We start from the raw sequence: 27648 nt of genomic DNA, 5'->3' as shown, positions 1-27648 counted from the left end.
AAATAATTTAGGGTTGAAGTATACTGATGGCCGCAGTAGCTTCCTATTCCCTTCAAAGACTTCCTAGTACTCCTTCAATAAAGTCTTGCAAGTAGTGATGTAAGGAAACTTACATCTTCACAGGTGTTTTTGCAAGACCTGGCCTCTGCTGATTCTCCAGCTTCCCTAGCTATCTCTTCCACAGGAAGCATCCTTCAGTTCTGTGAATCAGACACACTCCTTCCAGGCCTCAGAGCCTTGGCACCAAGGGTTCCTCTAACCTGGAATACCACTTGCTCTCATCACCTAGTTAACCTCTAGAGATCTTTCACACCTTCCGTCCTCTCAGCCTAGGTCAGGACATGCTCCTCTTCCCTTTCATTCCTTCTTTATGGTTTCTTCTTTGCTTCCATCACATAGTTACACTTTTGTCAAATATTTACACAAATATTTATCTTCCTCATAAGACTGCTGTGGGGACCAGGGCTGCACGGAGCTGCTTCGCTCACAGTTGTATTCCCAGTGAACAGCACATCATGAGCAAGGTGTTCAGGAGTTTTGTTGGGTAAATAACTAAAAAGGAAATTAGAAAAAGATAACCACTTTTCACGTGAGAGATGGCAACTTTAAAGGACTGGCAATATTCCGTATGAGGTGAGGGTGTGGAGACACAGGGCACTCACACTCAGTGTTGATGGAGGTATAAACCAGGAGCAGATTGAAGTACCTATCAAAATGTTCAAGGTTGATACCGTTGATCCACAGATTTCACACCTCGGTATTTATTCTGCAGGCACAGTAGCACAAATAAGTATTTGTGTAACAGTGTTCCCAGAAGTAGCTTGAAGTGTTGAAAAACTGACAACAACTTAAATACCTTTCTAAGAGCAGGCTGAAAAACTAAGGTACACTCATAAAATGAATTTCTGCACCATGCAGCCATTGTAAGGAATGAAGTTAATACTAATGTACTGTTAGTAACAATAACTAGTGGATAGTGAGAAAAGTTGCATAAAAGTCTAAAGTATAATCACATTTTGCTTTTTAAAAAATCACACATATATAAATACAGTTTAAAAGGCTCATAGGGACTTACTTGCCTGGTGGTCCAGTGGTTAAGACTCCGCGCTCCTAGTGCAGAGACCCCATGTTCGATCCCTGGTCAGAGAACTAGAGCCCACATGCCACAAGTAAAAAGATCCCGCATGCCGAAGACCTGGCGCAGCTAGAAAAAAAAAATGGTATTTTTCAAAAAGTAATGGAACTAGGGAATAAGCCAAACTGTTAGTCAGCTTTACCTCTGGAGGGTTAGGGATGAGGGGTGGGCAGGGATTTCCACTCTTTATCGATTTCTCTAAAGGTTAAACAAGGAAGCCTATAATTTAAAATAAATTTTAAGAACTATTTTAAACTCTAGAATCTTTGCAGAACAAGCCTTGACGGTAAAGCTCACGTTGCCTGTTCAAAATTAAATCTACAACCAGTGAGCGACTTCACTAAAAAATGGCCTCCTGAGGACCTGACATCCACGGACCACCCAAGCGCCGGGCGCATCAGTCTTTAAATCCTACGGGTGAGGTCTGGGAGGAAGGAAGGAAGATACAGTAAATGGAGGTGGGTCGTAGGGGTCCTGGGGTGGGTATGCCTCCGGAAGGAAGACGGCAGCAGAATTTCTTCTGCTTTTCCAAGTACCTGATCCTCCCCAGAGGCTCTCGGGACGAGAGTCGACGGATACTTTTTACCTATTAGTGAAGATTCTAAGAACTCGGGTAGAGGCATAGAATCTAGAACAAAGGGTGAAGGAACCCTGGGCTCCGTGTCACCCCATCCCGGTGGGGAAAATCACACGCCGCCCCTCCTCTCAGATCCTCCTTGCGACTGGGAAACGGGTCTGCACGCGGGCTGCGCGGTTGGCCCCGACGGCGTGGGGCGGCCGCGGTGACTTGACCCCGCACGTGGGCGCGGCCGGCGGCAGGGAGAAGCAGCCGGGCGTCCCCAGCCCGCGCCCTCGAAGAAACCCCGAGGCCCCGCGCCCGCCTACCGTTCTCCCCGCGGCCGCGCGGGCGCTGAAGGCTATAAGGTCAGGTCCCCGGGGCCCAGAGAGGAGGCGTCCGCCGCGCCGCGGCTACTCTGGAAACCGAGGTGGGTCACGGAGGAGGTCCCGTTCCGCCACAGGCTTTGGGACTTTCGGCGGCGTCCCTCGGCCGGATGGATGCTGCCTTCTTTCCTTCCTTGCACGTTTGAAACGACCCAGCCAAGGCCAGGCCGGGCGTGAGGGTTTCCGTCTCTCCTTTCAACCCGCACAGCGGCGCCCAGACGCAGGGAGTGCTCGCCCCATTTTGCAAAGAGGAAGCGAGGAAACTGGCCAAGGTCACCCGACAAGACCAAGGTTTCCCCCACCCTAGATGCTTCCCTGTGTGAATGTGAATGGGCCTAAGTGCTCCTTTCTTTCCCTCAATGGCCGGAGAGAATGAAAATGCGGTCTTGGAGCGCCAGGTATGGGCCTGAAAAGCCCCGCGCGTCCGAGGTGGCGAGCCTTCCCGGGAGAAAGGGACCTCAGTGGCGGCGCAGGGGCCGGTCCTCCGACAGCGACAGCTGCTTGAGAAGTAGAAACCCCCGAGAGGCCTCAACACCCACCCGAAACCTTGGGAGCGGCACCGCAGTATCTAGGCTTCCCCACCTGGGACCTGAGGGGCGACGCCCGGCTTCCCAAGAGGTGTCAGGGACGAACGACCATCTGGTCCTCGGGGTTGGACGCGGCCTTCGGCCAGGCTCGGCTCTTGGGAACTGGAAGCTGAGAGAGAGGGGCGCGACCCCGGCCCGCGAGTCCCGGCCTCAAGGGCGCGGAGGAGCCTGTCTGGGGACCCCGGCCACCTTTGCCCGGGCTTAACCGCCATCCTGGAGCCTCAACTGTGCCGGACGCAGAGAGCGGGGGGCGCGCGCTCGCGGCCGGCGTTCCGGGCAGGGTTTGCAGAAGTGAGGAGTTCAGTGCACGACCCCCTGGGGAGCGGGGCGAGTCGCGCGTCGGCCAATGGCCGCGGTGGGCGGGGAGGAGACTGGCCTGGGGACCCGCGTGGGCCGCGCGTCGCTTCCCCACCCTCGTGCGCTCTCGGTCTCGCGGCCCCGCCCGCCCGGCCGCCCGCCGCCCTCTTAAACCCGGCTCAGCCCTGCGGGCCCGCCCGACGCCTACCGGTCCCGAGCCCGCGCCGCCCGTCTGCGGCCCGGAGGCGAGCGCTCCGCTGCTGCGCTCTCGAAGGTGGGTTCAGAGCCCGGCGCGCTGCTGTGGCCTGGGGCTGTCGTTCGCCGGGGTGGTCGGGAAGCGCCGGCACCAGTCTCTGGCGCAGTTCGTTTTGGAGGTTGTTTTGCCCTCTTGGAGGTTTTACTCCTTAAGCGGCTTTCAACCCCAAGTCGCAGATCCTCGAGGTGAGAGGAGGCCAGGAGCGGAGCGCCTTTGGGGGCTTAGGAGACGGGCAGATGCCTTCGTCGTGGCTGACCTCTTCTCCTGACTTCGTGTTCTTTAATTTCTGAGTCGCGACCCTGCTTGCTTTCCTTATTGGGCTCATTGATCTTGCCCTCAGGACCCGCCGGCTCTGAAGGGGCTCCATCCCCCAGCCTTGGTGAACTTATGTCCATCAAAACTCCATCCTTTTGGGGTACGGGCGGCGGCGGCGCATGGGCGGGAGCCTGCTCTCTCCCACCTGGCCTGGGGCTCGTCCTCGCCCGCTCCCGAGAGGCGACCCCAGCTTCCCTAAGCCCCCAGGTGGGGTGACGAGTTTCCCGAGGGACTTGCGGGAGGTAGCGGGACTCGGCCCACGTGGGGAACCCGCGCGGGCTGCGGCGCTGGGAGGGAAGCCGAAGGCGGCGGCCTACTCCTCCCGGCAGCCCGGACCGCCCGGGTCCTCGGGGTCAGACCCGGGCCTCGCAGCGGGGCAGCCTCCCCGGACCTGCCCCCGGGCTGGGGGAGCGCGTCTCCTACGCGATCCAACCCGGGCCCTGGGCTCTGCCCTCCCTGCTAGGGACCCAGGAGCGCCTGAAGCTGCTTGCTGCCTGCCCCCAAGCTCGGTCTTGCGCTCGGCTCCTGGCTCCGGGAGTGGGAAGGCCCTGCGGCTCCGGCCCCCCCTGGAAAAGAGGGTGTCGGGGACCGAGGAGAGGACGGAAGAGGGAGCTTGAAACGGATTTGGCAGGAGCGGGGTTGGGGACGTATGTAGAGAGTGGGTGTTGGAAACGAGCCCTGCTAGGTCAAGGCGTGTTTGGAGAGGGAAAGCAAAGGCGACACGTACCTGGAATTTGGAGTCGGGCAGAATCCCGACAGATTTTCGTTTTAGTTTGTTTGTCTTTTCTGGGGTGTGGGAGGGGGAGGCGGGAGCGGGGTTGTTTGTTGCCGTTTTTGTTTCGTTTGCGGGTAGGTCTTGAGGGATCGAAGTGGGAAGTTTATCCGATTCTCTCCGGGGCTGCCTCGGGCGGTGGAGGCTGGGCAGGCAGGAGCCGGGCCGCAGCGCCCCGCGCCCCTCACTCGTCCGCGCTTGTTCTTCCGCAGACCCGCCACGCCCCGTGGCCCGGGATGGCTCTGCGGCCGCCAAGTGAGGCCGGACCCCAGGACAAGGGGTGCTACCCGCCCGACAGGCTCCAGAGCAGCCCCCAACGCGTGGACGCCTACTACCCGCCTTTCCAGCCCTACGGCCACTACGGGAACACCCTAACCGCCGCGGAGGAAGGTTTCCAAACTTTCCGGCAGCTGGAGGCCCTGTCCGCGTCCCCGGCTCTGCCCCCCTTCGCCTTCCGGATGGCGCCTCCCTTGCCGAGCCCCGGCCTGGCGCTGCAGAGGGAGCCGCCCTACGAGCTGCCCTGGTACAGCAAGGTGCCGCCGTGGTACCCAATTCCCCGCCGCCCCAGGGAGGTACGACACTTCCCGAACTGCAGTCACGAGTTTACAGGCGTCTCAAGTGAAGACGCGGGCCCCGCTGGCGGCCGTAGCGACGGTGGCCAGTGCTGGGGACCTGAAATTTTCGTGCCGCCGCCCCCTGTGGATGCTTCGCTGCGCCCTGAGAGTCCGAAGCCCTCCCAGCAGTTACCGTGCTCCCCGAGAGAGCGCTCTGAGGATAGCCCCAAACTCGCGAACCAAGAGGGGAAGGCATCTCACCGTTACCAGTTCACCCAGGAAGACCTGCACTTAGTTCTCTACGGGGTCATCCCCAGCCCTCAGAACTCAGCCCGCCTGCGCCACGCGATTTCGGGCCTCCTGGTCCCCACAGACAGCTCTGGTAAAGGCAGTCCCCGTGATCCGGGACTTGGGGGTGCGGGTGGGAGGCGGGAAGAGAGGTGAGGACGGGAGGGGGCAGGGGCGCTTTCAGGTGGGTCCGAGGCTGTGCGAGTCCTGCAGCGGAGCGTAGGTGCTTCCATTAGAAGACGGAGCTGAGGATGGCGGGCTCACCTCCGAGACCCTATGTGCTTAACCGCATGACACCCAAGGTTGTTTTAGTGAGAAGAGAAACGGTTCATGCGGGGCGGGCTGATCAGGCCGGCTCAGATTCTACCGGGATGTGCAAGGTACCTGGGAGTCTCAAAATCAGCATTATCTCTGATACTCAAGTTCCTTAAATTTGCAAACGGGGTTAATTACAACATAACCCACTAGAGTCGTTTTGAGTCTCACGTGAGAAATGGCCTATGTAAAAGGAGCAGGAAACCTAGAAAGGACAAGTAAACATCCAATTCAGGATAATGGTGAGCTCTAGGGGGTGGGGAGGATAGCGCCGTGTGAAAGCATTTCATAATACATTTTATCGAAAAAATAAAAATTTAACCCTGTCTTTTTCTAGGGTCTGGTTCTCTTCCTCGGACTCCGGATAACAACTCCCTTCAGCTACCAGAAGGTAGGCAGGGCTTCTTGGCTTGGATTTCTTTTCCAGCACAAATGCAGTCAGTTTCCTCACTGGCTTTCTTTCCCGCCCTGGGTCTCTCCTAGGTCTCTGCCTTGGGCAGACGAAATTCGGTGGAGTGGCACATTTTGGTGTGTTCTGCAGCAGCCCTGTCGCCAAAGGAGTCAGATTTGGGCCCTTTCAGGGTAAAGTGGTCAACACCAGCGAAGTCAGGACATACGGGGACAATTCCCTGATGTGGGAGGTAAATTTGTTTCTGGCGGGTTGGTGGAGGGAGGTGGGTGGAGGAAACCTTGGTCTCTGCCCCTCTGGGAGACCCCTGGCCTGGGAGAGGGGGCCCCCTCCGGGCAGTAATCTGCTGACTTGTGCTGCCTGTTTTGCAACATAAAGAAAGGCAAGCTGTTCAGTCCCTGAGGATAACACCTCTGCATGGATTCTGTGTAATTTTTGGTGGCTTAAGGCATTTTCCTCTGAAGATTAGCCATGGAATATACATTTAAAGAGTTAATACATTGGGTTATATTTATAGACAAAACCAAACACTTTAAATATTACAGAGTGATGCTAAGAATATGCCAAAAAGGACTAAGACTAGATTGAAAATTTTCGATGTCATTCATCTAAAGAGGATTTTTAGAAAACTGATACTCTTAACTCTGTTTGAGGCAGGATGGTAGGACTGCAGTTCGTCAGAATGTATCAGATTATCGCCCCTCGCTGTGGATTTCTACATCAAGGAATATAGTTGAGGAAAATAATCTGAAATCCAGACTTCACAGGGCTGTTTGTAATAACAAAACATTGAAGACTGTAGAATTGCCCACAGCAGAGAAGGAATTAAATTATGGCTCCATCAATACACATGAAAACTAAATTGAGATAAAATACTAAACTAATTGGTTGTCTTGAAGTGGTGGAATTAAATGTAACCTCCTGTTTCCCTTGCCTCTGTTTATGAAACTAATATATGCTCACTCTAGAAATCTGGAAATCGAGGAAGTGATAAAAGTAAGAATCTCTTTAAAATGTCACACTACCTATAGAGGTATCTTTAAGCTAATAAATCCATTTAGGCTCAATCATATTGATCATAAATATATTCAGTAGGTCAAGTGTGAGTTTTGAATTATAAATTTTTAATAAGTAAATTTATTTTCTAGATCAGACCAAAGAAATGTGCATTTCCAAACTTTGTTTGATTTCATTTAGATCTTTGAAGATGGTCATCTGAGCCACTTTATTGATGGAAAAGGAGGTGCAGGGAACTGGATGTCCTATGTCAACTGTGCTCGCTTCCCCATGGAGCAGAACCTGGTTGCAGTCCAATGTCAAGGGCAGATCTTTTATGAAACCTGCAAGGAGATCTGCCAGGACCAAGAACTCCTTGTGTGGTATGGAGATTGCTATGAGAAGTTTTTGGACATTCCCGTGAGCCTGCAGGTCATAAAGCACGGGAAGCAGACGCCTGAGCCCTTGGAAGGTGAGTGCACCCTTTGTGAGGCCGTCTTAGTGGAAGGACTGGGCTCTTTCTCCGACTCAACACCTTTCTGCAGCTTTTCCACCTGCTTGTGGAACTTCTCCCTCCCAACACAACACTCAGAGCACAAAACTGAGGGCGTCTCTAACCAGCTGGGCATTACCCAGCTGGAGGAAGATGCCCTCATCTTTCCAAAGCTGCTGGAGCTACTCCTATTCACCAGTATACCTTTTCTTCTACCGCTCCCAGAGAATAAAATAAAAGTGAAATAAATGGATGCAACCTCTGCCTTAGGTGAGCCAGCTTCTGATTCATCTCTGCTGAGGTTCACACAGCTCCGGAAGTCTAAGCTTTAGAGCACTGGTTTTCAAGTAGTGGGTTGCAATATCTTAGCGGGGTGGGGGATTTGGTGGTAGAGACCAGTATTAAAGAAGAAGGAAAAAGAGAGAGAATGAGAATAAAATAGAATAGAAAATATTGATGTGAATCTCATTTAAGTTAAGCGTTGTTTGGTGAGGTTTTTGTTATGTGTGCGAACTGGGTCTCAAGTATAAAATCTGTTTCTTACTGTGGGTCTTAGTCAACTTTGGGAAGCATGGAGCTGGACTCTCGCTCTCCAATTTTAATGCGGGTGTGAATACCTGGGGACCTTGGAAAGATGCAGATTCTCATTCAGGGCTGGGACCTGAGATTCTGCATTTCTGTCACACTTTAGAGGACTACCAACCCACTCTCTGGGAACGAGCCTCTGGAATTTGCATTTTAAAAAAGCTCTTTGAGCGGTTGATTTTTATATCTGCAAAGGCCTGGGAACCACTGATCTCATGAGTGGGACCGGACAAGTGCGAATTACTGTAATATAGGTAATCAGATAGAAGACCGTCTTATTATGTTTGAACAAATGTCGTAAGTAGTAGGTAAAAGAGAATGTGAATTGCATTCATCATACTGCAGTGATGGTCTGCATGCGTGTCTCTCTGCTAGACTGAGACCCTTCAGGGCAGGAGACAATCCTAAACACTTGAATAGCGCCTGCTCTGGATCCCCATGTGCCTTGAAGGAAGGAGGAAGGCTGGGCTAAACTGGGGAGAGCTGCTTAGGGATGTGGTGAGATGGATGAGGTAGGCAGGGAGAGGCGAGGCAGTTCAGGCTTGGGGGATAGTGAAGCCAAGGGCAAGGACGTGTTCACCAGGGATTCGGAGGTGACTAATGAGCAGTCTCTTTCTAGAAGCCAAATACTGAGGGGCTGGTGAACCGTTTCGGTGGACTGTCTTCTCACTACCGCAATAAATGCATGGCGTGGGGTGCAGGATTCTCTTGAGTCTGGACCTCACAGATGCCCCATGCTTGGCGCCAAGCCAAGACTTTTTGGTCACTTCCAAAAATGTACCAAGTGCTTTTTTGAAATAAAAGTGAAAAGTGGATTTGAGAACGATACATGCTTGATAACGCAAAATAGAATCACTATCCTTTTGAAAAATTATTCAGCACTATGCATCAGAGCTGTTAAAATGTTCATAACCTTGGATATATCAGTAATGTATCAGTAATACTCTTCTGGAAATTTATCTTCAGGAAATAGTCCAAAAGGAAAAGCTTTGTCCATAAAGATTTTTAATACAGCGTCACCCCTGTTTGTGAAAAGTCACGAACAACCTAAATGCCCAATACTAGAATAATTAAGTAAATGATGATATATTAACGTGGAATAATGTACAGGCATCAGAGATCCTAATCATATAAGCAACAGTGCCTGCAGTTATCTGTGCTCCACTCCTGAACCAAATTATATTCGAGGCTTATTGGCACTGTTAGGATGATGTGTAAATATTTAGGATAACTTGTGGCAGAGAACTTGTAAACAGCTCAGTTGGTTGGGAAGACTAATGGATAAATTCATTTGTTTTCTGTTAATGGGAATGTTTGGGGATAGGCTGAAAAGGAAAGAAAAATCAAAATTCCTCCGTCCTCTCAAAAGAAAGGTCTTTTTTTGCAAAGGCTTTCGGTGAGGCTTGGTGGGAACCTTCCCCTTGAAGGTCTTGAGTGGGGGGGAAGGGCCTGGGCCCTATGTGGGCGGGTTATTTGAGTTTGCAAACCTGCCAAGTGTGTGTTTGGGGGGCTGAGGGTGTGGCATGTGTAGACAGCTCTTAATCGTTACCAGGCTCTGTCCGAACGGTGTGTCTGTAGTGGGTCAGAGGCATAGTTTTGGGTATTGAGAAACCCCTCGGCTGAAAAGACTGAGATGGGAAGGAGGAAGAAGGAAAGGAAACGGGACAAAATTAGGTTAAGAGAAATTTCCAAGGACCTGAGCCGAAAACGTGGGCAGCCGCAGCCTGATTAGTGAGGGTGAGAGAGCTCTGTCATTTCTGCCTAAGTGGTGGTTCTTATGCAGATTCACTACTGAACCCTTATTCTGAATTCTGGTGTGCCCTCGTGCTTTGATTTGTAAAGATCGCTGACCCTGTCTTGTAGACCTCCTCTTCCTACCCCAGGAAGCAGGAAGACCAGGTATTTCTAACCAATGAAAATTCTAGCTCCGAGCAAAAACCATCCCAGCAGGGAGATTCTGAGAATATTAGCACCTCAATGAAAGCGATAGACAAGACTGGGCAATGGATCATCCTGACGTTGGTGGTTGCCTTCCTGGTTATTTACTTAATAAACTGATTTCTTTCCTTAGCCACCTGTTAAACATGCCTGGGACGCAGTTATCAACGAACAGAATCCCCGATGGATAGCTTCCCTGCTGTCCCGATGCTAACTAAGATTTCCACCTTCACACTCTTGCATTTACTCACTCCTGGCTGCTCTCCGCCTCCCTGGGGCTAGACAATGAGGTTTCAGGGATGCATTCACAGTCAAAACCACTTTATGCTCTGGAATCCAGAGTGTCCTCGGCAGGGATGCTTTTGTAGGTGGCCCTAGTCCTCTCCCCTTCCCCCAATACATAGACACCCCTGAGCCTGGCACCTCCTTTGCTAGAGTCGGCTGAACCCTCTCTAACCTCACCCCCACCTCTCTTATAAAAGTGGATTTACCTTTCTCAGTCTGTCTGTCACTCAGTGATAGTATCACTTATTGATAAGAAGTCAGTGAGTGTTAAGGTTAAATGAATCATCACAATAACCCTATGTATTAGTTCTAGAATCTTCCTTAAAAGTTCAGAGAAGTAGGCTCTAAGCTAAAAGGGCACCTAAGGCTTCGTAAATGGGGTCAAATGGAACAGAACTCAGGGAAGCTTGGGGAGAAGCTGTGGGTGTCCATCAAGGTCCTGGGTGAACGCCTTGGAACTTGTAGCTCTCAGGCTGATCTGAAAGGGACAAATACGGTAGGTATTTGGTATGTGAACCTTGTAAAGAATGCCAGTCAGGAACTGTAGGACTGACCTGCTCAGAAACAGGGCCAGAGGAAGGGCTTCTTCAACAAATATATTTCGGGAACAAAAGGTAAGGAGAACCTATAGATTAAGAGAGTGAAGAGACATAGCCTCTGTGGACAGCACAATAGGCTTTGAATCCTACATTGAATCAACTGACTATAAAATAATGAAACACGTATGCATGTGTGTATGTACATAAATATATATGTTTCTAGTAAGGAATAAGGATTGACTGTTTAGGTATGACAATGGCATTATGGTTATGCTTTTTTAAAAGTCGTTATCTATTAAAGATTATGGTTTGAGATGTTTATGAACCAAGTGAGAAATTAGTGTTAAAAAGTATCCATTATGGAAAAAATATAATAATCCCTTATGGAGGGAAGTCACATAAGTGAGTTGGTCATTGTCAAAGCTTGGTGTTTGGGCACTTGAAGGTTTATTCCATTATTTTGACTTTGGTACATGTTTCAAATTTTTGGTAATAAAAAGTTGTAAAAAATCACCTTGAAGAAAATAAGAATGAGGGAGGGTAGCTGACCGAGCGACTTATCCCCCTGTGTTTGACAGACTCCGCAGAAGGGTACAGGTGTGAAAGATGTGGGAAAGTATTCACCTACAAATATTACAGAGACAAGCATCTCAAGTACACCCCCTGTGTGGACAAGGGTGACAGGAAATTCCCCTGTTCTTTATGCAAACGGTCCTTTGAGAAGAGAGACCGGCTCCGGATCCATATCCTTCACGTTCATGAGAAGCATCGGCCTCACAAGGTAAGAGTCAGGGCGGCGAGTGACCCTGCCCTTTGCTCCAGCACTCTGCGTTCATGCTGCTTCCCCAAAGCCCTGGGTGACCACCGAGGGCCTCCTGCGTGCGTGTTGCTGGGACACAACACCAGGTGGGAGGACGGGACAGGGTGTCTGAAGGAGGCGACAGTGCTGTGGAAGAGCACACGTGAACCAATGCCGTGACACCCGAGGGTGAGGCTGGAGGTACACGGTAGACGGGGACAGAGGAAGGGTGTCCTACCTGGACACGTGGGTTATGCAAGGCCTCGTAGACAGGTGGCCGTGAGAAGAAGCTAGGACAGTGGAGCGTCTGGCTTATATCTTAGGTGGGGTTGATTGGCTGGGGTGGGGGGCGTTCGAGACATTCCAGGTGGGAAAGGCCCTGGCCTGTGGTTTTAGGTAACTACACCTTCTTCCATGATGTGTGCAATGTTGTGTTAATTTCTGCTGTACAGCAAAGTGACCCAGTTATATACAGTCTTTTTCATATTCTTTTCCATTGTGGTTTGTCACAGGATATTGAATATAGTTCCCCGTGCTGTAGAGTAGGACCTTGTTATTTATCCGTCCTATATATACTAGTTTGCATCTGCTCATCCCAAACTCCCAGTCCTTTCCTCCCCCACCCCCTCCCCCTTGGCGACCACAAGTCTGTTCTCTGTGTCTGTGAGTCTGTTTCTATTTCGTAGATAGGTTCATTTGTGTCGTATTTTAGATTCCATATATAAGTGATATCATATGGTATTTGTCTTTCTCTTTCTGACTTACTTCACTTAGTATGATAATCTCTAGGTTCAACGTGCAGGCATGTTGATAGTTACAGGCGAGGATGAAACATGGGCACAGTCCAAAGGATGGATGGATGGCCTCTATGCCATGCCAAGGATTTTGTAAGGCAGAAAAGCAATGGTGGCATTAGGGAGTCATTTTCCACCATTCTGGAGACCTGGTGGCTCTGCCAGGCTTGGTGCAAGAAAGTGCTGGCTACCACTGGTCTTAATTAGGAGAAAGAGGCTGAAGCTCAGGTACAGACAGCTTCGGGTTGGACCCCTGCCCTGTCAGGACTCCTCCAAGCCCCCAGTTTTCTCCATTTGAAAACAGAGTGGTCATCATAAAACTGCTCTTGTCTCTCCCCTCCCGTTCACAGTGAAGCTTCTGGAAAAATCACAATCACTGGACTATATACTCCTATAAAATCTGAGTATTTTTACAATTATCATGTATTATTTTTGTAAGAATTTTTTTTTTTTTTTTAATTTTTGGCTCTGTTGGGTCTTTGTTGCTGCACGTGGGCTTTTTTGGAGTTGTGGTGAGCAGGGGCTACTCTTCGTTGCGGCGCGCGGTTTTCTCACTGCAGTGGCTTCTCTTGTTGCGGAGCACGGTCTCTAGGCACTCTGGGCTCAGCAGTCGTGGCTGCGGGCTCTAGAGCGCAGGCTCAGTAGTTGTGGCGTACGGGCTTAGTTGCTCCGCAGTATGCAACTAGAGAAAGCCCACGTGCAGCAACAAAGACTCAACACAGCCAAAAATAAATGATAAAGTAGTGGTGGATCTTACAGTTGACAAGATGGAGCATTTAAGATATTTGCTGGGATTGCTGCAGCCAGATCAAAAGATGTTTGCTTAAAAAGCAGAAGCTACAGGATTAGTTTTTGTTGGTTTGGTTTGGTTTGGCTTGGTTTGGTTTGGTTTGGTTTGATTTGGTTTTTTGACCAAAGTAGAATGCAGGAAAAGGTTATCTGAGTCAGGTCAAGAAATATACACTAAAATGTTACGTGGGTCATTTGCCTAAACACAGGACAATGGTGGGTCTTGGATTGGGGTTCGAGGAGAGGAGCCGTAGGAAGTACTGCTGGCTTTGAAATCGGGGGACCGTAGACCAGGAGGCCCAGAGATGACAGGAATAAGAGGAGGTGTAAGCTGGTAATAGTAAAGTGAATGTCTTGGGCTTCCAGAGCGGAGAGGTCTTGATGGTAGAGTGGAGGGATAGTAGTTTTATTTTATTTTTTAGACTATTTATTAATTTATTTTGTCCACGAGGCGTGCGGGATCTTAGTTCCCTGACCAGGAACAGAGCCCGTGCCCCCTGCAGTGGAAGCTTGGAGTCTTAACCACTGGACCGCCAGGGAAGTCCAGGATAGTGATTTTTAAAGGCTAGAGAAGGGGGTGCATCCTCTTATACTGAGTGTTCCTGAGAGTTCTTTAGGACAGTATTTCTCTTTGCAAACCCTCCCGGAATGGTGTGATCCTTTATCATGACTATAAGTACCATTTAAATGGTTTCAAATCTCAAGCCAGAATTCTGTCCTGAGCCTGAGTCCGACATCTCAACCTGAATTTCCCCGGGCACTTCCCCTTCCTTTGTTATGTTCAGAAGACTGAGGTTTTCTTCTTTTCTTTTCTTTACTGCTAAACATTTTTTATTCTCTTTTAGTTTTCTTTATTTCATATACTTTAATTTGAGTACTTAACTTTCAAGATGATAAAGTATATTTAATTTCTGCAGGAGCCCCAAAGAAAGCGTTTGATTTAATTTGAACAGAAAAAAAAAAAAGCTCAAGTGAAACAGACAGGCAGAACTTCAGAAAAATGATTTTTTAACAAGATCAGCTGCTGAAAGAGAAAAAAAATTACTGATTTAGAATATCAGAAGATGTTGGGTGTATAACCAACAGTGAAGAACCTTGTATTACCCTCCTTCCAGCATTTAAAGCCTAAACAACCTCCTTTTCAGCTGATTTGTCAGGCAAAATTAATGAATAACACAAAAATATTGGAGGAAAGCCTTGTAGTCCATCATGATGACTACAAAGAGCTCATACATAGATTCGGAATGTCAGTTCTCTCCAACTTTTTGAAACACCTGACCAATGGCGAGAGGACTTTGTTTTTTTTCAGAAGGCGTTTCTTTTCTCCATGACTTGTTCAAATTGCTGCCAGACTTTAACTTTCTTTGTATTTTGTCTTTGACTTCCTTGCAAGCTTTTGTTTTTGCTAGGATTTTTAACTGCAAGTGATACGTTTAGCTTCTTAATTATATAACTTGTATAATACTTACATTCTTGAAATTATACTCATTTCTTTTTTAAATCCGATTCTGATTTGAATTTGTTCTGATTTGAACCAGTTGCTCCTTAGGCCTGTAAATGGTCACATTTGGATATCTTTCATTACCTTCCTTAGCTCCACTGATTCTTCTTTGCCACTCTCTCTCTTTCTTGATTTCTCTTTTTATATTACTGGGGCACATCTTCAAGTAATCGTTTTTAGCAGTGCACAGTGAAACATTTTCTGAGTCCTTCTTTTAGGATATTTTACTCACATACGTCTTTGATAGTTTGGCTAGATATGGAATTTTAGATAGGAATAATTTACCGGTAGAACTTTTAAAGAATCATTTCTTCTACCATTTGATGCCAATCTGGTTCTTGTTTCTTTGTAAATAACCAGTTTCCTGCTTTGTGAAAATTGTTCTTTAACTTTTGAGTTCTGAAATTTTAACAGAATGTGTTACATTATATGGTTTTTTCTTTCTTTGCTTTTTTTTTTTTCTTCCTGCTTTGTAGTCAGTAGAAGACAAAGTATTCTTTCCACCTGAAGGCACAAGTGATAAGCTCAAAGGAATTCTCTTGTCCTTTCCTTGGCTATTATCTGTCTTCGATTTTTGTTCTCTCCTGGGATTCCTTTTAGCCAAATGTTAGGCTAAATGACTTTTAATTTTTCTTCATCTGCATTCTCTGAGAGTTCCCCAACCTTAATTTTTATGTCATGTATTCAGTCTTTAGCAGTCAGCTGAGTCTATTACATACAGCATTTCTATTGTATACTTTTTTGTTGTTTAATTTCCAAGAACAGTTTCATGTTCTAATTGCTCCCCTTTTATAATTGATCTGTTCTTTTTGCAATGTGAACTCAACATCTGTTTTTGCTTCAGTAACGACAATACATACTCATTATTAAAACGTCAAGTAGTAAAGAAAAATTAAAGAAGACTTTTAAAATCCACCCGAGAGGGCTTCCGTGGTGGCGCAGTGGTTGGGGGTTTGCCTGCCGATGCGGGGGACACGGGTTCGTGCCCCGGTCCGGGAAGATCCCACATGCCGTGGAGCGGCTGGGCCCGTGAGCCGTGGCCGCTGAGCCTGCGCATCCGGAGCCTGTGCTCCGCAACGGGAGAGGCCACAACAGTGAGAGGCCCACGTACCGCAAAAAAAAAAAAAAAAATCCACCCTAGAATCCCACCATCTAAAAATAGCCAGGCTCTCGTTTGTGCCCATAAGGACACCTGGGGAACAGGGTCCAGAAACACAATAGTTTCCTTTATTTGGTTCAGAATTCCTGGAGAAGATTGCACAGAAGTCATCAGGGTCAAGAACACAGAGAAATGACAGGAACTGTTCACAGCAAGTGGCTGTACCACATGCTCTCACTGGCCCCCCAAAATATTAGCCTCTTTTTGCAGGTACATGTGTTGAGTTATCTGTCACCTGTATTGCCGCTTTGGTCTGCATATTCGTCCCTACCCCCACTAGATTGTTCCTCCTTGTCTCTAGCAGAGTGTTGAGAGGTTCTCCATAAATACTTGTTGAATTAATTGCTGGGGGCTTGCGATTTACTCACAGCCTTGTGAGGAAGGCAAGACAGGTATTTTTTGCCCGTGAGGAAAATTGGGGAAACAAAGATTCCGAGTTTAACTGATTTGTTCTGGTCACACAGCTACTTGTTGACAGAGCAGGACACATTCAGGCCTCTATATACACTGCCGTTTCACATCTGAAGCAGCTAACTTAACCCAAAGACTTCAGGTGAACTGCCTTAGTCACAGCATTAGCAGCCTCTGGACCAGAACCCATGCTACCAGATTCTTCCCTGTAGTCCCAGGATGCCTTTCTCCTGTCTCAGCTAGACCCCTCAGCCTGGGTCTGCTTGATCCTCTGCCTACAGATGTGCACAGAATAAATACAATAGTTCTTCCCCCCAGATAAACATAATGGTGAAATAAACTTGTTAAGGGGAAGACGTGGTTTCAACCGTATTTTTCTTTTTCGTTTTAGTGTTCTACGTGTGGGAAGTGTTTCTCTCAATCTTCCAGCCTAAACAAGCACATGAGAGTCCACTCTGGAGACAGACCCTACCACTGTGTATATTGTACAAAGGTAAATGGAACCTTCTTTTAAGGGATCTGCCTTGAGCCCTGATTGGGTGTCCATGGATAAGAACTTGTGGCATAAACCCTAGCTCATAAGAGTTCCTGGTAAATCAGTTCATTGTCAGCCCATCCCCAATTTCCACCCCCAGATTATACTCCTGTTCACTTACAATGATCAGATGCAACCTCCTACTGCCAAATTGGCATCTAGGGCATTTGTCATGAAATAGACCCTAAATTTACAGGAGCCTGATGATAGCAGACATGATGATGCAGTCTTTCAAAGTACAGACTCTTACACGCTGCTGATCTAAATTTCTAGAGCAATTTCGCTGAAGTGGCATCTAATCTTCATTATACAGAGTAATAAGTTATAAAAATGAAGAGAGAAAGACGTGGTTAGGGGTGGCTGGGCTAGAAACAAAAGTCTGACCATTCCTTAAAAATATTATACTAAAGCACCTCATGTTCTATTTTGATGAGATACATTTGGACTGTCCAGTGTGTACAGTGTAGCAAAATGGGGCTAAGACATAACTAGACCGTCTGGAGCCAGCACAGACCTAAGGAAGGTGGCCCTGGATTTGTATGGATGAGGAATCCATCCTGAGGGATGAATACTCTCCCGCAGGATTTCCAGAGCAGGCTCAAAATATCCCACCGCCCCTCCTCTTTCTGGCATTCTAATTCTGATCCTCACCTTGGTCTTCTGGCTAACCTGGGAATGAGAGGTGCCCAAAGAGGGAACTCAGTGCACTTGGGGCATAACTGAGCTGTTTGGCATTCTGACTTACCGTCACCTAAGCTGATGGAGACTGTCCTTGTCTGGGTGTCCTAGACACCTACACCTTGTGCTCCTTACTGAGCAGTGGGCCAACCCCATGCGTGCCCAGCCCCCCAGATCCAAGGTCACCGGTTGAACCCGGTGTTTTGTATCTCTGTCAATGGACTCCCAATAAATGGAGTCATTACATCGCTAATAAATACTTGAAAGTGACAAAGGTCAGAGCAGAGTATTGAAATGAATTAAGGGAAAGGTTATAAATAAGGGAAAGAAAAGACAGGTAAAACCAGCAAAGTACTTGGGAATCTGAAATGGTACTATTTGGCCGTTTCTGGAAAGCTATTTGGCAGTTTCTTTAAGAACTAAACTTGTAACCACCACACAACCCAGCAGTTGCTCTCCTGGGCACTTATCCCGGAGAAATGAAGGTTTATATGTTTATACGAAAACCTGTACACAAATTTTTTTTTTTTTTTTTTTGCGGTATGCGGGCCTCTCACTGTTGTGGCCTCTCCCGTTGCGGAGCACAGGCTCCGGACGCACAGGCTCAGCGGCCATGGCTCACGGGCCCAGCCGCTCCGCGGCACGTGGGATCCTCCCAGACCGGGGCACGAACCCGTGTCCCCTGCATCGGCAGGCGGACTCTCAACCACTGCGCCACCAGGGAAGCCCCATCGTGTCCTTTTTTATTAAGGCTACACCTGTTGACCAAGCATGCCCTATAGCATTAAAGCCCAAGGTTCGCTGAATGGAGAGCTAAGGGGTGACATAAGGATCGGTAACAGTGAAGTTAACCCCTTTCTCTCACTGGTTGTCCAGCTGATGGAAGTTTACTTTTTCTCCTGCTTTCTGTCCTCTGCAGAGGTTCACTGCCTCTAGTATACTCCGCACACATATCAGACAGCACTCCGGGGAGAAGCCCTTCAAATGCAAGTACTGTGGTAAATCTTTCGCATCCCACGCTGCCCACGACAGCCATGTCCGACGCTCGCACAAGGAGGATGAAGGCTGTTCCTGTAACATCTGTGGAAAGACCTTCCCAGGTCAAGAAGCCCTCCACTCCCACATGAAGTTTCATGAAGACTGCTAACCCTCAGAGTGTCTGAGGACAGTGCCTCTGTATTTCTGTCTTGATATTTCTTGTTTATAGGTGTATCTTGCAAACAAAAGCCAGTTAGATTGAGACGAGGAACAGAATAATGGAACTGACCAAGTAGCAGAATCTATCAGATTTATTGACTGTGGTTTTAACATCTGTCACAGAAATGTCTTTCATAATTTCTAATAAGAATGGAGTTTTGTTGAATTCACCTAGAAATAATGAAAGCTGGCTGTTAATAGTGCTTAAAGGTCTGGAAACTCAACATCAACCCTGAAAGGGACTATATTTCATTTCAGGGACTAGGAACAAAGTCTTTGATTTCGCGATTTAAAAAAAGGAGGCTTTTTCTCTACTGTTTCCCTCAGGCCCGCAATTGTAATATGTCTGTGCCCATCCCCTGTTATGTTTCTTAACAGAATATATTCTTTAAAAATCCATTCAAGCCAGAGCTTCATTAGTATTATAACTAAGTGTTCAGACATGAATTAAGCTCCCATTTTATTTGGATTCATTTTAAAACCCTTAGTTTCTACCCATCACATGAAAAACGCCTGATGTTAAGTTTGTTTAGCACCAAACAGAATTTCTTGGAGGACACAGAAGTTACTTATTCACCCTACCATCTGTGACCTCTAACAATTGGGGAAGAAAAATTATTACCAAATGAAGAAAGGCTGAAAATTGCAATAGGCTACGAAATAAATAAATGTATTTATAGTGCTCTAGTTTTAAACCTGATGAAGAGACAAGTGGAATTTTTCTGTAGGTCTTCTAATTCGCTGCTCCATACTAATACATAGAGTGAAAAGAAAAATGTGCCACATACATTGTCACAAGGCTCTCTAATGTGCAGGGAGACGGCAGACTCATCTCATGTGGGTCAAAATAGCCAACATCTATGTAGAGCATGAACCCTCTGAGAGAGTGCCACTGAGTTACCACTTTACTGAAGGAAAGAAAGAAGGGGTCCAGCCTTTGCCTCTAAGGGTCAAAGCCAGGTCGTCCTGACTCCAAAGCCCCGCCTCTTTTTTTTTTTTTTTTTTTTTTGTGGTACATGGGCCTCTCACTGTTGTGGCCTCTCCCGTTGCGGAGCACAGGCTCCGGAAGCGCAGGCCCAGCGGCCATGGCTCACGGGCCCAGCCGCTCCGCGGTATGTGGGATCTTCACGGACCGGGGCACGAACCTGCATCCCCTGCATCGGCAGGCGGACTCAACCACTGCGCCACCAGGGAAGCCCCAAAGCCCAGGCTCTAATGAACCAGTTATACTCAACTTATGAATCCTGCTAAGGAAAGAGCATTATTCTATTGACTATGCCATTCTTCCCTACTTTGGGGCAAGCAACAACAAACTTTTAAATATTCACATGGAAAATCGGGGACCAGAATAAAACTGCATCGTAGGCAAGCAGCTATGTAGCTACTAGGTCACATCCCTAGCCGTGGTTCTATTGACTGCCTAGGATTTTTCTTCACCCTTTATTCGTGGTCCATGTGTCTCCAAATGGAGAGATTTCAATATGGAACAGATGCCCCTTCAGAGGGAGGCTCCTAGCTGTGGCTGAGTCCTTTGAGAAAGAGATGCAGTGCAGGTGGGAAAAGCAGTGACAGATTTTTCTCTGGGGAATGCCTGACTGCGGTGACTAGGTCTGAGTAATTTATCTTCATGGGAGTGTGCCCTGTTGTTTCAGGACTGTTTCAGTTCGTGTTAATTAAGTCAGAACAATGGTCTTTTGAAAAGATCAGGGCTCAGCCTGTAGTTAGGCAGCCTTTATTTGCCTGCTAGTTCTAAATATATTTATTACTATGTATGGATTTGAACGTTACTTTAAAACCAAATAGTAAAGCAAGACCTCAGGAACTGGTGTGATGCCATTTTTTCCACTAGTTGAATAATTGCAAATTAACTACTTTGTTCTTTGAACCAGAATGGTAATAGAGGAAGGTAAAAAAAATTTCTTTTCCTCTTTTCTAGCACTAATTCCAAAATGCTTGCATGCCAAATAATACCTTAGTATATGGATCACGCATCCCCACACTAGCTGGAACACTTTGGACATTTTTTATTTAATCTGAGCTGTCTCTACAAAGTTTTGATCATATTGACTGGGTTACATATATCACTTTTTGTTTGGGAAAATAGTCAATTCATAACATCTTCCTTTAGTAATTACCTTTAGCTCTCTTGTGTTTATTTAAAACGTGCATCTCACCGATTTCTAAAGATGATTTAGATCCGCTTAGAACAATAAGAATAAAAAAAAGGAATAACACAGTTAAAGTAAAAGACAAACCACCACATTAAAAGAATTAAATTAAAACTTTCAGCTAATGTAATTGTGTTAGCCGAACATGGTTGGAAAACGGACTGTAGATTTTGGAGTTGGACAGACTGGCATTTGTGCACCATGTCCTCATTGTATAACGTTGGGCAAGTTGTTTAATTTCTAAAGTTTACCATGCTCATCCGTATAAGCATGTAATAATTATGCTGTAGGGTGTTGTGAGAATTAAGTAAAATGAGACAACTTGCCTTCTGGATGATACTTCACAAATCTATTTCTTTTCTCTTAACCTGTCAATGAAGGCAAAGAGGAGACAGAATTATTCAAATTTTATTATTGATATATATGCTTTCTTTCAGTGGTTTGTGGACTAACAGCATTAGCATCACCTGGGAATTTGTTAGAAAGACAAACTCTCTAGCCCTACCGAATATCTACTAAATCTGAAATTCTGGGGGTGGGACCCAGCAATTGTATTAAGGCTTGAGAACCATTGCTTTACGCGATTTATCCTCGCAGTCCCTGCAACATAGCAATGGGTAAAACTGCTCGGTGACTTGGCAGAATCACAGAGTGGTTCATTAGGAAGAACCATTAGAATGCAGATGGCAGGCAGAATTGTGCTCTTTCCGGGAATAATGGATACCCACAGAGCACAGTTGTCATTTTCCTGTTGGAAACACGGGGAACTCTTTCTACAGCTACGAACGTGATGGATGGAATTTAGAGACCTTCTCAAGAGGTAATCTCTCTGCTTATATTCCTTTTCCCTACCTGAGTCTATATTTGATGATAAATAGCAGTTCATTTATTATAGAAAAAAATGTACAAAAAGGGACCTCTGAACCCTGGAAAAATAATGAGGCTCAAAGTAAAGTGGCATCTGTGATATTGATGGAGGTCTTCATGGGCCCTTGGGGTGTCCTTCTGGGACTCGGGAAGTTGGTGGTTGCAATGAACAAAGCTATCAAAGTAGACAGATGTTTGGGACCTCTATGGGGCCTGCAGTAGGTAGGCTTGCAGGGTTATGGCAGTTAAGTCATAGCGTGGTTTGTACCCACAGAGTACAAGGCAGACTGGGGTTTTGAGAAATTGCCATTCACTATATATAGAGATAAAACCACAAATACTGTCCTACGCCATCTATTGACGTGACAGTTTATACAGTATTTCTTTTTTTTTAATTAATTAATTTAATTTTTGGCTGCAGTGGGTCTTCATTGCTGTGCACAGAGGCTTTCTCTCCATGGCATATGGGATCTTCCCAGATCAGGGCTCAAACCCGTGTCCTCTGCGTTGGCAGACAGATTCTTAACCACTGCACCACCAGGGAAGCCCTATACAGTGTTTCACTCATGGTAGTTTTATGCATTTTCAGAATGCTTTATGACTTCTTAGGGACAGTAATTGCACTGAGCTGTTATAAGGACCCTATCCAAAATTCAGGAGAACAAATTTATATATTGAATTATTTCCGTAGAAACATTTAACTCAAATATATCACAGCACTTTTTTGTTGGTTGACATATATCAAAGTAGAATAACCAAATTTATTTTGAAAGAAAAAGTGTTAAAAATACTATAAAATAGAAATAAACTTCTCATTGACAATCTCTACATAAAGCATGGGAATCTCATAGAAAACAATAGTTTTCTCCATTATCTTGAGAAGTTGTATATCCAGGAAATATAAAGTACATGATGCTTCCTTTTATTGCTGCGAAGAACTTGAACTTTATTGCTTTGTGAGCTTAAAGTAATGTTAACAAAAATGAATTATAATATTTTGAAATGATATTTAGCCCTAATTACAACTAGGGTAAAGAATGTTTAGGGAGAAGATTATCTCAGGATAAAATATTCTTTCACTGTCATTCTTTTTCATCTTACATTATCTCAGGGTTTTTGTGACCTCATATATTAAAAAGTGGGATAAGTTGTTTTAGCATTATGTAAGTTCTATCTATAAATTTGTGTGATTTGTTTTGGATTTATTTGTAGCATAGTACTTTGTTGAAAGCTGTTTGCTATCACAATATACCAAAGGGATTAGAATTCGATTCTTGATTTTTTTTTTTTTTTTTTTTGCGGTACGCGGGCCTCTCACCGTTGTGGCCTCTCACGTTGTGGAGCACAGGCTCCAGACGTGCAGGCTCAGCGGCCATGGCTCACGGGCCCAGCCGCTCCGTGGCATGTGGGATCCTCCCGGACTCGGGCACGAACCTGCGTCCCCTGCATCGGCAGCCGGACTCTCAACCACTGCGCCACCAGGAAAGCCCTCGATTATTGATTTTACAAACTGTTTTAAAACGCTAAGTGTGGGGGCTTCCCTGGTGGCGCAGTGGTTGAGAATCCGCCTGCCAATGCAGGACACACGGGTTCGAGCCCTGGTCTGGGAAGATCCCACATGCCAGGGAGCAGCTGGCCCCGTGAGCCACAATTACTGAGCCTGTGCGTCTGGAGCCTGTGCTCCGCAACGGGGGAGGCCGCGATAGTGAGAGGCTTGCGCACCGCGATGAGGAGTGGCCCCCACTTGCCACAACTGGAGAAAGCCCTCGCACAGAAACGAAGACCCAACACAGCCATAAATAAATAAATAAATCTTAAAAAAAAAAAAAAAACGCTAAGTGTTTTTACATTTGCTCCCATAGTGTGTTTTATTTGACATCTGTCAATTATTTATTAAATGTTAGTAAAAGTACTAGGTAAGATTTTAGGGCCAAATATGTGATTTTTCCCCCCATTCTTAACCAATTAGGTGTAGCAAGACGACTGAGAGGAAAGACAGCTTGTTTTCAAGGCCAGAAGGATTTTTCTTCTCTTTTCCTTTGGAAACGTTTTCTCAACCTCTGATTGCCACAGGACTGTGAAGGCCTGAACCAGGGAGGGAAGCTGAGTCACTGTCTTGGTGAATTTCACACTCCAGGGTTATCTGATTTAAAGGTGCCAGAGCCAAATTCTCTTAAATTTGATTTTGAAACTGCCTTCCACTAAAAATGGACAGGGTGTCTTCCAAGGTCGTTCTTCCAGGTTCTTCCTTAGAAGGCAGCTGCTATCTCTGTTTCCTCTAAACATTAAATCCCTTCAGCCCCAAAGCCCCCCGGGGCAAGCCCAGGGCAGGTCTATTCCTATAACTGGAGGGCCTGAAATCGGAGCAGCCGAGGGCTGGGTAGTTTCAAGATCAGACATGACTTAGGATCCAGTCTTTTCCATTAGCCAAAGGGGAGGACTAAAGGGCCTGGAAAGGCTAGTGCTGGGATACAGGCCCCTTTAGGCTATCCACAGCTCTGGGTGCCTGGGAGTCCTGAGTCTGAAGACTCACAGATGCCCAGGGGCGTTTTCAGGGAGAAGGGCCTTGAGCAGGGCCAGCCAGGAACTGTTGCCAGTGTTCAACTGACAAATCTCAAAGGCCTCCACTAGTTACCTGGGGCCGTGTATGCCATTGTTTTTTCTCAAGGAGTGGCAGGATTTGAGGGAGAGGAAATACAAAGGAAGAACTGGATGTTAATCTATATTACTGAAATAATAAATGCAAAATGTCAAGAGACACTAAAAAATGGAAATCTATATGTGAATTACCTTTTTTTTTTTTTTTTTGCCACACCGCGCGGCTTGCAGTATCTTACTTCCCTGACCAGGGATTGAACCCAGGCCCTCGTCAGTGAGAATGCAGAGTCCTAACCACTGGACCACCAGGGAATCCCTTATATGTGAATTATCCTAGTTACAGAAATACTTATACGCAGAATGAGAAATTCTCTCTGATAAATCTAATCCCACAACCCATAGGTCAGTCATCAGTTGGTCTATCACTCCGGATTTGAAAACTGATTTCGGATGGAAAATGAGAAGAGTAGGTTTGTGGTTACAGCTGTTGACTTATTCAACCTCTGAGATAGTTCCTGGCCCTTAACTTTCTAATAATAGATGACAAACTGCAAGACTGAGAATCCATATTTTGAAAGAAATACAATCAGCCATGCATTTATCAAGCTTGTGATGTTTTAACTCCCAAGTAAAAGGGGCTGATCTGTAGTAAAGCGGTCCCTATAAAGCTGAAGCCCAAGTTTCTCAAACTTGCCGAGAAATAAGCATCACCTGAAATGGCCTATGAACCCTCAGTGTGGGTGGGGAGGAGAGGACAGGAGGCTTGGGGTGCTCCAAACTAAGTATTGTTTTTCTAAGAATCCCAGGAAGGTTTTCTGGGTTTTGGAGGTTTTTTAAACTGCTGTCTAGGAAAGAAGATGAGTATGTGAATTTAGGGTCAAAAATGAGGCCACACAATAATGGCCAAAAGGTGGAAGCCACCCGTGTCCATGAACAGATGGATGGATAAACAAAATGTGGTCTGTACCTGCAATGGAATAAGATTCCACCTTAAAAAGGAAGAAATTCCAACCTACTACAACATGGGTGAACTGTGAGGACATGATGCTGAGTGAAACAAGCCAATCACAAAGGACAAATATTGTACGATTCCATTTATACGAAGCACATAGAGTAGTGAAATTCATAGAAAGTAGAGTCATGGTAGCCTGGGGCGGGGGAGGGAGGAATGGGGAATTAGCGTTTCATGGGTACAGAGTTTCAGTTTTGCAAGATGAGTTTTAGAGCTGGGTGGTGGTAAAGGCTGCACAGCAATGTGAATGTACTTAATGCCACTGAACGGTACGCTTAAAAATGGTGAAGATGGGGGACTTCGCTGGCAGTCCAGTGGTTAGGATTCCGTGCTTTCACTGCAGGGGGCACGGGTTCATTCCCTGGTCAGGGAACTAAGATCCTGCAAGTTGCACAGCCAAAAAAACAAACAAACAAAAAATGGGTAAGATGGTAAAATTTGTTCTGTGTATTTTACCACTTTTATTTATTTATTTATTTATTTTTACTGAGACCGATGATGGCTACTACAGATGGACAAACCACGTGAATTCTGGGGCTCTAAAATACCACCAAGATAGAAGGCCTTTCCTAAGCTCTGAGTGGCTTTTCCCCTGCTAGCTAGCCTTTGTTCCTAATCTCTTCCTGTCTGATCCCAGCACTGGCTGTAATGGGAGGGCTGCACACTCCCAAGAGGAGCTTCACTTTCAGAGTGTTTACCCCAGACCCTCTCTCTAAGTGGCTACCTGTCAGTTTCCATTTCAGCTCTACCTTTCTATTTACAGGATGACTGACCACCAACTGACATATTACCTGTACTGATTCTCTAAGAGCCCTCAAGGTGGAGGGAAAGACTATTCTAAGGCAGCCCTGAGCTCTTAGCTGAGCTGGATCGTAAACTCCCCCATTAAAGGTTTCATTCAATAACAATCTTTGCAAAAGTAAACGGACATGGTCTGCACTCCCACTACTGATCCAGAGGCCATTACCAATGGGCAGAGGGTGCTGAGCTGAGGCAGTATCACTTTCCACATTTTCAAATGATTCCTTTAATGAAAAGCTGCATTCTTTTCAGGCCATAAAACAACCAAGGAGAAGTCTATTCATTTAGCTATTGTACATATTAGCTTATTTATTTTATGGCGAATGCTCCCATCAGCATTCCCTGGGTGTAGAGCTAACTCACTTAATGATTGGTTGATAAACCTGCTAAAAAGAAGATAATGCTGAAATCGGCTCGTGTGCTACCATGCACGCACACAGCGTTGGGCTAGCGTGCAGGGCAATGGAAGTGTTTTTTTTTCATTTCAAACACAAACCCATTGCTTTTATACTCTATTTAAAGGTATTCATCTCATATAAAGCATTTCAGAGTCACATGCCTATGTGATCTAGTGCTCTAAAGATTCATCTTCAACCATGTTCTTAGGAAATAAGTATATCGTCATCATTTACCCAAATATCCTCCAGTCATTTAAAGATCTTCACCACCAAACTGTGAGCTCTTTTATGGCAAGAATCATCTTCCCCCTTCTCTTCCTCTCTTCCCTGCCTCTCTCCTGTCCTTCTTTCATGAAATAATTACTGAGCACCTAATCTGGATGTCTCAGCACCTGTGTGTCTTGCCCAGCAGGGACTCAATGGTTGGTGACAGTTTCGTTGGGGAAAAAGTAGTGCCCAAATGAGACTGGACTTTGAGGCATCTAGGAAAAGAATTGGGATTTGCACGTTGCTGTTTTGGGAAAATGAGGACTCAGAGAACTTGATTCACTGTTTCTATAGTGCAGTTCTAGAGATTTTTGTTCGTTTGGGGTTTTTTTTTGGCCACGCTGCCCAGCGTGTGGGATCTTAGTTCCCCGACCAGGGATCGAACACCCGCCCTCGTCAGTGAACACGCAGAGTCTTAACCACTGGACTGCTGGGGAAGTCCCTAGGGATGTTTTTAAATGTTCAGTTGCATTCACTTATTAATGGCTAGTCTGTGCACAGACAGAAATATGAATAATGAAAGCGGATACAGTGACGTGTAAGTGTTTTGTCCTTTAATTATACCCCCCTTTTTTGGGGTTAGGTGAGACATAAATGTAAATATCTGATAGAAATTACAAAGAAAGCCCTAATAGTCACTTCAGAATTATGTTCTGCTGAAACTAAATAGGAGCAGGGGGTGGACAGCTGGTCAGCCCACAAATTCTGGGGAGCCGAGAGAGGTGAGGTTACTTCCGGTCCCAGCTTACAAGCCTGACCCCCGTGGATATTCCAGCCTCCACTGGGTGTGAGTCTGCATCTGAAGCACGGATCCCTCTCCTGATCCTTCCTCGACTCACCGATTTCCTCTGGAAATAGGCCCCCTTTACAGGCCCCCTTCCTATACTTCATCTGTCCTTGCTGGGAACCTGCATTCTCCTCCCACCACACACTCCGTCCCCACAGTGTCCTGCACTTCCAGAGCTGGC

At 46.4% G+C, this 27648-nt stretch overlaps 1 protein-coding gene across 1 annotated transcript; it reads left to right on the top strand.

The window, feature by feature from the left end:
* Positions 1-4540: 4540 nt before the first annotated feature.
* PRDM14 (PR/SET domain 14) lies at positions 4541-18519 on the top strand. Its single transcript, XM_060116456.1, has 7 exons — positions 4541-5240; positions 5799-5852; positions 5945-6102; positions 7068-7338; positions 11285-11487; positions 16551-16652; positions 18292-18519. Exons 1-7 carry the CDS (start codon positions 4541-4543, stop codon positions 18517-18519), a joined length of 1716 nt encoding a protein of 571 aa, XP_059972439.1.
* The last annotated feature ends 9129 nt before the right edge of the window (positions 18520-27648 follow it).

This window comes from Mesoplodon densirostris, chromosome 13 (assembly GCF_025265405.1).
Source record: "Mesoplodon densirostris isolate mMesDen1 chromosome 13, mMesDen1 primary haplotype, whole genome shotgun sequence".
In the NCBI taxonomy this organism is placed as follows: Eukaryota; Metazoa; Chordata; class Mammalia; order Artiodactyla; family Ziphiidae; genus Mesoplodon; species Mesoplodon densirostris.
This window is presented reverse-complemented; position numbering and strand designations above follow the sequence as displayed.